The sequence below is a fragment of the Polyodon spathula genome, chromosome 5, assembly GCF_017654505.1.
Source record: "Polyodon spathula isolate WHYD16114869_AA chromosome 5, ASM1765450v1, whole genome shotgun sequence".
In the NCBI taxonomy this organism is placed as follows: Eukaryota; Metazoa; Chordata; class Actinopteri; order Acipenseriformes; family Polyodontidae; genus Polyodon; species Polyodon spathula.
In genome coordinates this window covers 23,568,366-23,583,282 of record NC_054538.1, presented here as the reverse complement: position 1 = coordinate 23,583,282, position 14,917 = coordinate 23,568,366, and the positions used below count along the sequence as shown (strand labels likewise).

The 14,917-nt window shown below is 37.2% G+C and overlaps 1 protein-coding gene across 1 annotated transcript in view; it reads right to left on the bottom strand.

Moving 5' to 3' along the window:
• Positions 1-14,917, bottom strand: part of eys (eyes shut homolog) — a 380,525-nt gene that overhangs the window by 270,715 nt on the left and 94,893 nt on the right. Inside the window, exons 15-17 of the mRNA XM_041251458.1 lie at positions 7,380-7,613; positions 6,627-6,749; positions 6,231-6,348 (exon numbers count right to left, since the gene is read on the bottom strand). Coding sequence (XP_041107392.1) covers positions 6,231-6,348; positions 6,627-6,749; positions 7,380-7,613 — 475 coding nt within the window. The remainder of the gene's footprint in view (positions 1-6,230; positions 6,349-6,626; positions 6,750-7,379; positions 7,614-14,917) is intronic.

The following is a 14,917-nucleotide window of genomic DNA, read 5'->3' as shown; positions in this document are numbered from 1 at the left end:
TGGGGGAGCATCTTTTTACTGAGGTACATGATGGGGTATGTCGTCTACCGTTTGGGACAAAACCGCACCCAAATATCTGAAGCGTCAGTCTGGAGAATGAATCTCTTGGTGAAATATGGTGTGATGAGAGTGGGGGGCCTGGCAAAGTCTCTGCTTGATAGTATCAAACACCTGACATTCTCCTGACCACTTAATCAAATTTGGAGCATTCTTTTTTTGATGTGTTAGCCGTGAGGACGGCAAGATGGTAACGTAAGGAAGACGCTTGTATAACTGCGATGTAAAAGAAGTAAAAAAACCTTCAAATATATTTTTATTTTATTTTTCTTCTACCAGGTCCGACACTACAATTTTCCCTTTCCAGTCAGACATCATCAAAAAGACATCAAGCACAGGTCTCTAGTCATTTTTTCTCAGGAAAAAGCTGAGAAAACCTTTCAGTGGCCGAGTGAGACCTATATGAGCCGAATGAAGCTGAAAAAAAAAATAGGGACATATTTGAGCAATACACATAGCCCCAGCACCACAGAGATAACAGACACAAGCAAAGGAGATAGCTGCTTCGCATCCAGCGCTCAAAGAATATCACAGACATTTGCAGAGCTTTTTGAGATGTTATAATATTAAAATAATGACTTAGATCACATTATGGAGGAGTTTGGTGATAAAACAAGTGATCGGGAGAAGATTTATCAGTATGCACGGCTATAAAGAGGTATGTGAAAAACAGTGAAGAAGGGGTTGGTCTTGGCTGGAGATACAGTACTGATGTCCTTTTGCTATGCAGGGCCTTTTAAAACTGTTTTACTCTGAAAAAAATATATTGTAAACAGTGATTGTAAACGGAGGGTGAATAAATTGGACCTGATGTACCTGACAAGCGCTGAATAAATGGACCGCTAAGGGTTAGACTGTTTTATTTAGTGATATTTAGATACCCAGCAATTGTGTTTATCATGAGTGTCTCATTTTTCGTATTACCAAAATACTTAGTATATCAAGAAATCGTACATCGTTTGTTTGCCTCATGGGCAAAAAGCAAAAAACCTTGCTCATCTACAGTTTCTCGAGCTTTTGTTTATTCAGATCAGAAAAAAGATCCTCAAAAAAGCTGTCTTTCTCTGAGCAGACGGGAACGAAGGAATGCAGTGATAATGCTTCCACATTAACAATTGCATCGGAAATAGAAATGTCATCCAGTTCACTTTATATGGAAGAAACTGAATCAGAGATTTTGACAGGCAAGGATGGTGCATCGTCCTTTACTCCTTGCAGAAGTCTGGCTCCCAAAAAAACAAAATCAGACCCTCATCCTGATGTTTCAAACTATGTTATTCTGGAGGTGATGCTCACTTGGAAAACTGACACGTTGGAGTCTCAAATGCTTAGCAATGCAGCTACTATTTTTTAACATAGCCAAAGAAGTTGACTTTTATGCTAAATTAATGCTTTGGAAAAGAAAATGAGGTCTCTGTCCAAAGAAAATTAGGAATTCAAGGAGATGTGCCTTGAACATGATCGCTATAAAAGAAGATGGGATCTAGACTTAAGGGTTTGCAGGAGAAGGAGGGCAAAGATAAGAGATCTGCAGTCATTACAATTTGAGAGGGGATCGATCCTGACTTGGTGGGGAAACTGGATACTGTGGTGGACTCTGTGCACCAGCTGGGTCCGAGATTATCTGTGACAAGCAGACCTTGGCAAATCATCATACAAATTGCAATGTGGATTTGCCACGAGAGGATTTGGACAGCTGCCAAAAATTCATCAGCGTGTACAGAATTGAAGATTAGTCTGGTGGAGAATCTATCTAAAGGTGACAGGGACATGAGAATGAAACTATGGCCACTGGTTGGAAAAGCGAGGAGAGAAGGTAGGAGAGAACACTTTTGAGGGAAAACGAATTACTACTGACATGAACTAGTTGTATAGTATAGACACAAGTTTAATGTTAATATTCCTTTATCACTTCTTACTGTAAATGCCAGGAGCCTACGTGATAGAATTATAAGGAAAGCCTTTTTTATTTTTTGTTACATATTGGATTGTATTTTCATTCAAGAAAATCACTCATGTGTTGCAGATGTTAAAATTTGGGGCATACAGTGGGGGAATAAAATTTTGTTTGCCCACGGATCATCTGACTCAGCAGGAGTAGCAATCTTATTTAATGAGAAGTGTGATGGAAATGTTATACACCACAAATTAGATATTGACGGACGTTGGATTGCAGTAGTTTTAAACATCAGTAATGTGTTTTTTATACTTATTAATATATATGGCTATAATAATAGTAATGGGAACAAAAGAAATACTCAGTGACATAACAGACTTATTGAACATATTAAAGGCATGTTATCTGTCTGATAACATCCAGGTTGGTGGTGATTTTAATGTTTCTCCTGATGAGTAGATGGATAGATCCCCCTCTAAGTTCTGCAATGAGAACTTTCTAACCGATATATGGCGTTGTACACACCCTAACTTGCAACAATTTTCTTGGTTCACAAATTGACTACTGGTTAATTTTGATAACTTTAATCTTGCACTAAGAAATGTAACATTTCCCCCACCCCTCTAATGGATCACTGCGCTGTTTCTCTTTTACTAAAACCTTCTAATAGTTTTCGTCCAGCCTCTAAAGCTTATTGGAAATTAAATGTCATTCTGTTAAAAAATTCCTAATGCTGAAAGAAAATTCGTAAACTGATAAAGAACATTCATTCAAACTACACGTACATGACACATACACAAAAATGGGAATTTTTAAAATTTGAGATAGGAAAGATTGGAAAAAAAAGCTAAATTATACAAACAGAATGAAATGGCTATTTCGCAAATTAGTACAATTTGTAATTAATCAGTTTTGTCGAACAAAAAACTCATTAACCTTTTATGGTCCATTTAATCATAGCTCATCAGGTCCAATTTATTTTCACAATCGTTGTTTATTTTACACTTGCTGTTTAATTTTTTTTCAGAGTAAAACAGGTTTAAAAGGCACTGAATCGCAAGGACACTCAGTACTGTATCTCCAGCCAAGCCCTACCCCTTGTTCGCGGTATTTATCACATACCTCTTTATAGACATACTGATAAATCCTCTCCTGATCACTTGTTTTATCACCAAACTCCTCAATAATGCAGTCCAAGTCATTATTTTATTACTATAACATCTCAAAAAGCTCTGCAAATTTCAGTGATATTCTTTGAGTACTGGATGCAGAAGCAGCTGTCTCCTTTGTTTATGTCTGTGTTATTTCATTTGGCTCCTATCGATCTCACTTGACCACTGAAAGGTGTTTTCGGCTTTTTCCGGAGAAAAAACAACTAGAAACCTGTTCTTTACATTTTTTTGATGATGCCATTGGACTGGAAAGGGAAAACTGCAATGTCGGACCTGGTGCGACATAGGACCGCAAAGGGTTAAACACTCTTTTAGTTAACAAAGCCCTTATTAACGACCCTTCTGAAGTCTTAGTTTCATACTATGTATGAAACCCAGTTTGTTCCTACAGAATCCAACCATTTCTTTCTATATAAATAAGAAAATCCCAAAAATCGAAGATAGATTCAAATTAACAGAAGTTGATTTACAACTTCAAGAAATAGAAACAGTTGTGAAGAAAATGATTAAAGGCAAATCTCCAGGCCCTGATGGAATTCCTGTTGAAATTTATATTCTTTTTTTTTTTTGGGGGGGGATATTAACCCCTTCTGTGCTAAGGCCCTGGTAATTCCCTGTGCTAGAGGCATTTTGTGAATTTGTGACTCTCCTGTTTTACATCAAAATTACTCTATTTTCCTTTTCAGATACCCCTGTTGTTATGTTGTTGTTGAGTTGTTTTTCGAGATTTACAATTATACTGTATTTACAGTATAATTGTAAATCTCGAAAAACTACTCACTTCTAAATCTTTTGTAGTCATTTGTGTATTACTTTAGTATAAATCCATGTTAATTTGGATTCATATGTTGTTTTTTTCTGACTTTATGTGAACGAAAAGACACACATTTGCCCATTTACCCATTGGAAATAGTGATATTTTGAAATATCGCTGTCCTGGTCACAAAAGCAAAGTTTGTGGGGAATAATAGCCATGTTCTATACTTTTGAGGCATAAGCAATTAGGAAATAACACTTACTACCAAGGAACAAAAATTGTGTTACACAGTGTAATCCTTCTGCAATTTGAAGTAATGCCACTGTATATAGCAAAAATCACCTGTTTTTTCATTATATTGGACCTGTGAATCTGACAGCTTTTGTTTCACTGTTAAAAGGACAGTGGTTTTGAATTGCCCTGTGTGTCCCGAATTAAAAAATACCAAATGTTAACGGTTTCTCTCCAACGAAACGCAACTAGTCAGACATACCAGGTGTCACACACATTAACAAACACGTTGTTCCTAATGTTTGTTTTTACCCTGTGATTGCTGAATTTACGCCAAAGAACAAAAAAAATAAAAAAGTTGCAACTAGTACCTCCTACACACTCGATATGTTACAGTGGTGTCGTGTGATCAGAGTCAGGAACACCTACCGTCAACATCAACAAAACAACATGTTGACAAATAGTCAGATGTAACTTCAAAGCTGATTTCATGAAGCACAGCTTGATTAAACAGCTACTAATCAAAAGTTTTTTTTTTTTTTTTTTTTTTTTTTTAATAATTATCAATCCTCATTGGAAAGAAAATGAAAGTTACACACGGATTGTTTTAAATTCATTCAGGATGTTTCACAGGACAAGCCAAAGATAACCACTGCTCTCATTCAAATAGACTGTAAATTACATTTAACAACTGCGTCACATCAAATTTTGTCAGTGAAATATAGTGAAATTAAAACCAATGACTGAATATGTTTTGTAATAACTCCTCAATGAGTGACCCCAAGTGAAAAAACGCAATCCAGATATATGTTTGTTTTTTTTTTTTTAACCATATATTTCAATTGGATGTACTTTACCAGGTATGTCCATAGCACACAAGAGGTTAAAGAGGTATTATTTTCTGCATTCACAGAATGTCTTCAATCTCACTGTTTGTCTAGCAGCATGAAACAGGGGTCAATTACATTAATTCCAAAATCTGGGAAAGACTTGAAAGTGATAGTTAATTGGAGGCCAATAACATTATTAAATACAGATTAGAAAGCATCAACAGCAGTTTATGCCATCAGATTTAAAATCAGGACTAGATCAGATTATAAGTGAAACACAATCAGGATTCACCAAAGGAAGACACATATTATTTTATAATGTTAGGCTAGTCTTGCACATATATAATCAATTTGTGTAAGATGACTGCTTTATCCTATTCCTTGACTTTTATAAAGCGTTCAATACAATTGAACATATATTCTTAATTAAACCTCTGCAGTCGTTAAGATTTGGTTCTAAATTTATTCAAAAAATGGAAATGTTTTTTTTCCAAAATGAATAGCTCTATTTATTTACTTCAAGGTACAACTCCCAGATTTGATATCTCATGTGGTGTTAGACAGGGGTGTCCTATTTCCCCACTTTTATTTTTAATAGCAGTGGAATTTTTGGCCATTTTTATTAAAACTGACACCATAATTGAAAAGTTAAGATGGTGGAAATTATATTTCAGGTAGTCTAGATTAAGTGAAATACTTTTACATTGTTTTCAGAGATTTGTTAAACGTGTCATGAAAAATATAATGTTGGGTACAAACAAACATGTTTACTTTTTGGGATGGCTTTGGGATATCAGGGCTTTAAATAAACATTTTCTGGTAGACTTCTTGACTACGCATTTTAATCAGTATTAATCTTATCAGAATTACTGTTTGTTGGTGATATGATATTAATTTATGACAACTGCAGTTTAGCTGACACAATGTACTTCTAATGTTCTCCAACAAGATCTTGAAGGTTCATATTTCTGTAAGGTGTATTTTCTCTAAGCTGTATTTGTCTATACACCATATGTTTACAACCTGGGTTCCTCATTTTTTTAAATAATAGTTTAGACATCACTGGGCATATGATAATTATATGTAAATTAGTTTCAGGAAACAATAGATGCATTTTAACAATGTTGTTGTATAAGAGTGTAGGTATTTAAGAAAATAGTACACAGTATTCTAAAATATTCCTGCAGACATAAAAAGTGGTTCAGAACTAATTTATTACATACCACCTTTCATTTTGATAACAAGTTCTTCAAAGAAAACAAATGTTGTGTTCTTTAAGAACTTACTTACCTTCAGTTCCATCAGGACACAGGCAGCTAAAGGCATCAAGCTCATCATAGCAAGTGGCACCGTTTTGACACGGGTCACTTAGACACTCATCCACTTCAATCTCACAGTTATTGCCTAGAAACAAGCAAAAGATTCACTTGATCAGGAATCTGCCATTTGGTGACTCACTGGTGCAAAAGAAAAGATACCTGGATCAAACAAATGTTCTCAAGGCATGACTGTTTGATCATAAAAAGATAGTCAAGGTCAAAATGAGAATTTTCCAACATGTGCAGAAAAAAAAAGTAAAAAAAAAAAAAGACTAGATGATTGCGTAAACTCAAAGTTCAGAAAGTCAATCCTTTTTTTAAGTAATGTAATTTAAAGGAAAATATATTTACTTGTAAACTTACCTATAAAGCCTGGTGCACAGAAACACTGGAATGTGTTTACAGAATCTTTACAAATGCTAAGAGCACCACAAGGTCCTTGCTGACATTCATCAATGTTCACTTCACAGAACTGGCCACTTAACCCTGTTTAGGTAGACAAGATAAAAGATGTAGCAAACCAGCCACTCAAAAAAAAAAAATATGCCACTCCTCCCCCAGCAAGTAACCTGTTTTGTATTATCTCTATATACATCTTTATCTGGCTTAGAGCTTGCCTTTTCAACTCTGCTGGCCCCACTTTATAGATGTAGAGGTGGGACCAGCCAAGTTTAAAGACTGATATAAATTACATCTAAAGCTACTTCTATAGTAAGTATTATTAGTAAATCCACTCCCCATCTCTTTTTTTAATGTACAAAGTAGCAAGTAACAAATTTTGGAGGGATGGCAGGAATAGTTTCCAGAGCCGCTAAATGGTCTTTCAGGTAGTTATGATAAAATAACTAATTGTAGTGAACTGATTGCTGTACTAACTTTTTTCAGAGACCAATATTGTGGGTTTTGTGCCTCTCTTGTTAAATGAAATACACTTTTTTGTCAACAACCTTTAAGTTGTAGTTATGTTGTGCAAAAAAAACAAGTTTGTTGTTACTATACATGTACCAAGTCAATTCAAGGGAACATAAATGTTTCCTTACAAATAACATTGTTTCCAAGTTTTTTTTGTTTGTTTTTTTGTCTGAAGCTAAAAATCATGTCAAAAATTATTCTTACCAGGAAGACAATGGCATCTAAACCCACCAGGGAGGTCATCACACTTTGATCCATACTGACAAAGTCCATCTACACAATGACTTATGGGAACTTCACATTGCTGTCCCATATACCCAAGGCGGCAGGCACATCTGAAGCTATTTACAAGATCTTCACAGTAGAGGCTTCCCACAGGGTCACATGGATTTGACATACATTCATTCACTTCAACAGAACAGTCCTCACTTTCAAATCCTGACAAAACCAAGTTCAGAGAGTTGAGCATGATACTGTACATATATAAAGTCACTTTCAGCACTTAAAAATCACTCAGAAATTTGACAAATCAATTTTAATGCCCCCAGCAACACAGAAATACCAAAAAGGTGGTACTTATTTTGCATTAATTGTACAGAAGACCTACCTGACTATCTACAGAAGCAATTGTAGGGCTACTGGCATTTTAAATATCATTTTTAGACCCTCAAAATCACTGCAAAATGAGCCGGATTTCAAGTATGACTACTACCCCAACACCCCCCCCCCCCCCCCCCCACAAAAGGGGGTGTATCTCAGCAAATCTTTAACATTGAGCTTAAATATTTGACCTGGTTTCATACCTGACCAGTATCTTCCACTACACAAAATATAAAATCCAAATCAAAATTTTGAGGCGGGGATCTTCCATGATTTTGGTTGATTTGACATGGAATGACCCTATTGCAGTATACACAAGAACAAATCATACTGTATCTGTTCTGTTAAATACAATGTCATATGCTTCATGTACCACTATCAAATTTTACTACCATCTATTAACATACTCGAGGAACATATCCAATTGGAAAAGCAGAAAAATAGAGACTCTGTATTGTCACTGTTTTCATCCTATTTAATGTGGCAGATTCTTACACCATTGTAGATTGCAGTTTTGCAGTTTGGGAAATACCATATTTAGATGCAGGCATAGCATAATGATATCGGTTGTCACAGGCTAAAAATTGAGACCCAATTGAGTTACACTTTTCTTATGATAGTTGAACCTTTTTTTATTGAATTGTTATCTTTCACAAGAGCCTAAAGCTTCTGGTATCCCAATTAACTTGATTAATATACTCCACCCATGGTATAATGAGGTGTGTAGTGGAATAAAGGGGATTTTAATTGAGAGATCCATATTAAAACAAGAGTTAATCTTGGTTTAATGTTTACACAGTGGTAATATTCATATCTGAATCCTTTTCATTCAAGTGCTTATGCAATATTACATTTAAAACCTATATGTCAACTAATTATTTAAGCACTTAAGATAAATAAATATCCATTCTTCTTTCTCCATTCAAGGGGGAAAATCATTTAAAATGTACTTTTATAAGCTTTTACGGCAATGCAGTTATTTATTTCACAGTGAGGATTTTTTTTTTTTTTTTAAATGTAGTAGTGGTTTAAATCTGCCATTAGGATGCGGCTGTTATAATTGCATTTTAATCCAGGCTGCTGTCACTTTGATTCTTTCATCCACATACCAATTGAAGACTATTATACTGCAATTTCTATAGCTCAACACAAGTTTCTTTATATTACATTTATTCACACACCTGTTACATGTTTTCTTAGTAATTCATACCACAATCTAAAAGGGTTAGATTTGAATGTGTCATTACACCTATTATTCTGTGTATATACAAGGTAACAAAGGTTGTTCATGATAGTCCAATGGCCTATAGTGACAATTACAATTTAAATGTGTTTATTGCTGCTTCACCAGTTATTAACTTGATCTAATACTTTACCTTGTGCACAGCTACAGTGATATTCCCCAATCAAATCATAGCAAGTCGCTCCGTTTTTACATGGATCAAAAACACATTCATCAATGTTTGTTGAACAATTTTTGTCTGTCAGAAGATAAAATGAAACTTTTTAACAATAAATCATGTTCAGATACAGGATTGAGAATAATAATAATAATAATAATAATAATAATAATAATAATAATAATAATAATAATAATAATAATAAAACAACACTATTGCGTAGTCCATTGATGGGAATATAATTAGCATGCCCAATGTAATGATTTTAATTACAATACATTCTACTCAATAGACAATAAAATAAATCAGGTCTGGAGGGTCTACTGTATTTGTACTTGTACTTTGTATCTCGATGCAAAGCAAGGAATACCTCAGTAACTTCTCCTCATGCATGCCTGTGTATGTGAGCCATGTCGTCATGAGTAAAAATTACCACACATAACGGTGACAGGGAAGCGAAAAGGTAAAGAATTTAGTGAGTCGAGTGTACGCGGTAAAATCTCCAGCATGGAGATCCCACTGTAGGGAAAGTAAATCAAATAGTGATTTTCTGAGTGTAAGGGAATTCCAGGAGTCCATGAACAAAAGCAAAAACTGAACCAGTGGAAACTAGCGTAAAATTGTAAATCCTGGTGTGGAGCCAGGTGACGTTAAAATCTCGACCGTAAGACTAGCTGAAGCAATCTGAGTTATGTATTTAAAATCCTGGTACGTGCTATGAGCAGGCCAGGTAAGTTTTTACAATTCAAACACTTTCCCCAACTAATTTTCCTAAGATAAGCCTTGATCACTGAAAGACCCTCTTGTGGCACTTCAGAGAACTTAACAAGGAAAAAATGGCCAATGACATATCATACGTAGAACAAGCGCTAACCAAAGTGAATCAAACACTAAAATAAATGAGAAAGAAAGGATTTTATCCATTCAAAAGATAAAACCGAACAGGAATTAAACACATGGTGGAAGGAATTTGGTAGTACAATTTAAAATGAAAAAACTAGAAAAAAAAAGTTGCCATTGTGTTAGTCATTGTATTAGCAGAGCTCAGAAAAAAAAGAAAATCAAGAAAAAGATGAACAAATTAAAAAACTAGAAACACAGATGCAAAATGAAAAACATCACTTAACTAGTGTTGAAAAAGAACGGGATAAACAAGAAGAAATATCAGGACTTAATAGAAGAAAGGGGTAGAATAAAATGTAAAACTGCTAAAATGTCAGGGGGCCATGACTCCTTGTGGAATAAATTAAAAAAATGACAGTAGGAGCAGCAGCTGCCTTGGTGTATCTGCCCAGTGACAGTGACGAGGGGGATGATGACGACGAGTCCAGTGGGGTAAATTGGGACAAACTGGCGGAAGAAGAACAGCAAGCCAATTTGATAAATACAGAAATGGGGCTCTCGTAGCCGGGGCGACTACCTACACTTCCGAACAGTAACTAAAAGTAGTAAAAACATGAATAGAAACTGCCAGAGATCCTCCCATAGTAGACTGGCGAAGGATCAAAGATAGACAACAAGGGGCTAGAAAACCATTTGCTACATATCTAGATGAAAAGTGGAAATTGTATAAAAGTTATGCCCAGCACACAGGAATGATTGTGGCCCTGCTAAACAAATGACTATAACGATTGATGGACAGCTCCACCCACCTCAGAAACAGTACAGAGTTGTTATAGTACAGAGTACAGTACAGAGCCGTTATAGTACAACAACTAGCAGTTCAGGGTAGTGTAAGATGATGTAATTCTCCTACAAACTCCTCAATATGGCCAGTGCCCAAGCCTGATGGTACATGGAGATTAGCAATTGGCTATGAAAGGCTAAATTCAGCCATACCCAGAGTCACACCAGTAGTATCTGATCCATACACCATTCTCACTGAAATATCCCCTGACTTTTACGTCTTTGACACTAGATGTCAGCAATGGCTTCTGGAGCTTGCAACTAGCCCCAGAATCACAATTCACCTCCACTGCTGACCCTCAATACAGTTCTCAAGACTGAGAACGGTCACATACTATTCACGAAAACAAAATCCAGTTGAGGGTATAATGAATGTGTTAAGCATTACATTGGGCCATTTTTACAACTGAACCCTTCATAGGGATTAATAAAGTTATTTCCTACTGGACGGGCAGATCAAAGGTGTATCTGTCCAACGACTGAGCCACTGGATAGTAGAACTCCTGCACTGCAATATAGACACACTTAAGGATGATAAACTCATGATTGCGGACATACTCCTCACTGATGGGGAGCCACATGAATGCACATACCAGCCTGACGAACCAGATATTGTGTCTCGTAATACGGGAGTATACTTGGGTGGTATCTCCTTCACAGCAACACCCTCTCACACAACTTTATCATGAATACTATCATGGGGGGGGGGGGGGGGGGGGGGGGGGGGGGGGGGGGGGGGGGGGGGGGGGGGGGGGGGGGTGGGTGGGGGGGGGGGGGGGGGGGGGGGGGGGGGGGGGGGGGGGGGGGGGGGGGGGGGGGGGGGGTGGGGGGGGGGGCAATACCACTTCTGGTGGCCTAACATGCATACTAACGTGGTGAATGTCTCTAAGCTGTGTTTGATTTGTGCTCAAGTTAACTCTGGCCGTCCAGGCAAACTCTGTGTGTCTAGACCAGCGCCCCCTTGTGGCCCTTGGAAAAGATTACAAATTGACTTCACTGGACATTTACCAATGGCCAAAGGGAGATTACAAGGTCTTGTTATTCTGGACTGTAGCAATGTGCCCCGCCCCATGTGTATTATGTGTTATATGTTGCGTGCGGTGTATTAATGTTGGTGTATAGGTATTGGTGCATGGGAAATAAATGGGTCTGTGTAACATGAGTGATTTAAAATGTATATTTGTATCTAGGCTAGAGGCTAGAGGATTGCACAGCATTTCATGTGCAGGTAAAATGTAATATGTGAGCACGGGAAATTGCACTTAATTAATTCACATGCAGTTGTACCGAGACTCCAATTGAATGATTGATTAGCAAATCGGTCTCGGTACAGTTGCATAAAGGCAGCATGTCTTCACTCACTTGGGGTTGTGTGTTCGGGAGTGGAGAAATGGTGAGAGAGAGAGAGAGAGAGAGAGAGGAGAGATATATTTAGATATAGCAATTGCTAAAGCGAGCTGGAAGTGCCAGCACAGTACTTGTTTAGTGTTCGTCCATTCGTTTGTCTGTCTGTTTAATGTTAGTACATTTTGTTTGTACATTTATTTTGGCTCAAGTGCCATGTCTTGTTTTAGTGTCAGTGTTTTTGTTACAAACCTTTTATTTCTGTTTAACTAAACGCACAGCAGTGCATTCATCATACCACCAGTCGTCTCTGTATTACTTCCTTTTTCTGACGTCACCACTCTACTGTCCTTGTGACATGGACCAATTTACAAAATGGCCTGAAATCTTTCCAACCAGAAACAACATTGCACTGACAGTGGCGTGTATACTATGGGAAAAATTGATAGCCATATGGGGGATGCCCCTGGAGATCAAGTCTGACCAGGGACCACACTTTCTCCCACCATCCATTGAACTCTAGGATGGTCGACCGCAATTACTGCATAATCAAAAAAAGCATGACAAAAATAATGCTACAAAAAGGAAACAATTGGCCCCAAACCAATCTAATAATTTTGGCTGAAATATGGGCCACACCCTCCAGATCAACAGGGATCAGCCCACATGAAATGATGACAGGAGGAATAATGAGGCTACTAATAGATCCTAATCCAATTGACCGGGTAGGTGCTCAAATAAAATAAAACATAACTGAGTACTAGACTGTGACAGGAATGGCAGAGTGGTGACGACAAGCCAGAACGCAGGAAGAAAAACAAAAAGTAAAATACTGTGGTGCAAAGGCACAGCGGCACAATTCATTTTCAAACAAAAATAAATAAAATATTCAAACAAAAACACTTGCCACAGAGCAAAATAAAGGTTTTAAATAAAACTAAATCTCAAACACAAAACCCATATAGGTCAGGCTGGGCAATCGTCTTCACTGTTCCTATATTTTAGTAGTTTTACTTTTAAATTCCTTTTTCTCCTCGCTCGTTCTTGTTCCTCCTCTCGAACACCCACACCCTGAGCACAGAGAGGTGAAGGCTTTTATTTACTATGGCCGAGGGGTCAGCTAGCTTTCAATGATCTCATTACCCCTTGGCCACAATCTGCACAAGTTTAATAATTAGTAACTGGCAGAGGATGAGCTGCCAACCTCTCCTCTGCCAGAACACATTTAAACAAAACAAAATGCACAGCTTTCACCGTCATATAAATAAATACAAAAACAAAACAATAACGTGGCAGGCGGCACCTCGCTCATCCTCTATATACAAAACAAACAACTATACATAGGGGTGGAGGTGTACCCCGTTCTAAAACTAAACAAACACATTTATTTGAAATAATATCATAAAATAAAAACAAAACAATACTCTAACAGAAGGGCTTTGCCCTGGCCCCTTTTATGTACAAGACTTCTCGTCCTGTCGCATTGACACAGGTGCAGAACAGATTAGCACAGCTCAAAATCGAAGCTGGTACTCAACATAAATTTATATAAACTGAAAATGACTGCAAATATGCAGCAAATGACTGAGGTATTTATACTAAAGAGACCCCTCACTCAAAAATGGCACGGTCCATACACAACAACAGTCAATGCGTGTGTGGGAGTCATTATCAGAAAAAAATAAATAAATAAAATGGTATCACATTTCACAAGTGAAAGTTATAAACACTGCATAACAGAATATATTACACTCGATCTCTCTTTCTTCACAGAATAACAGAAGCCAGATGGGACCCTCCTAAGACCACGGTGACGAAGACACAGTGTATTAAAACAAGGACAACAGTTACAACTGCAGTTCATATGTGCATTGGAACTACAGGTACGGCAAAAGGACGGTAAAGTGTTTGGCTCTGATAAGATGTGGAAACTCCCCAATCGAAATAGAAGGCTCAAAATTTGGAAAATTTAACTTTACGGGGACCCCGGCTAAAAGGATTTGAACTTAGGTCCTGTGGCTGGAGTTGTGGAGACCCATATAAAAACCTGAGCACATCTTTCAATGAAAAAAAAGATAACAAGAGAATATCAAGAGTCACCTTATACTAAATGAATGAAGCATGAACTTTGACCACAGAGACTATGGCCTCACAATAAAACAACTTTGAGATAATGCAATGAGAGGGAAATGGAGCGCCTCCACAATTGTTAACAATAACAAGAAACAGTATACCCAACAATATTTGGAGTTAGAGGGAGGGCTATGGTCCAGTGATGATACTCACAAATTTTTGATGGTCAGAACAGTATGAAGGACCGTATGAGGAGGAACAATGCCAGCCACCAGAAGAATGGTTGGATAACACCTATCCGACATCATCAAAAAGACATAAAAGCTCAGGTCTCTAGCCGTTTTTTCTCCGGAAAAAGCAGAGAAAACCTTTCAATGACCGAGTGAGACCAATAGGAGCCGAATGAAGCCCAACAACAACACAAAAAAAGAGTGTATCTGATAGCCCCATGCACCACAGATATAACTCGGACATAAACAAAGGAGATAGCTGCTTCTGCATCCAGCGCTCAAAGAATATCACAGACATTTGCAGAGCTTTTTGAGATATTATAGTAATAAAATAATGACTTGGATCACATTATTGAGGAGTTGTTTTGTGATAAAACGAGTGATCAGGATAAGATTTGTGAAAAATACA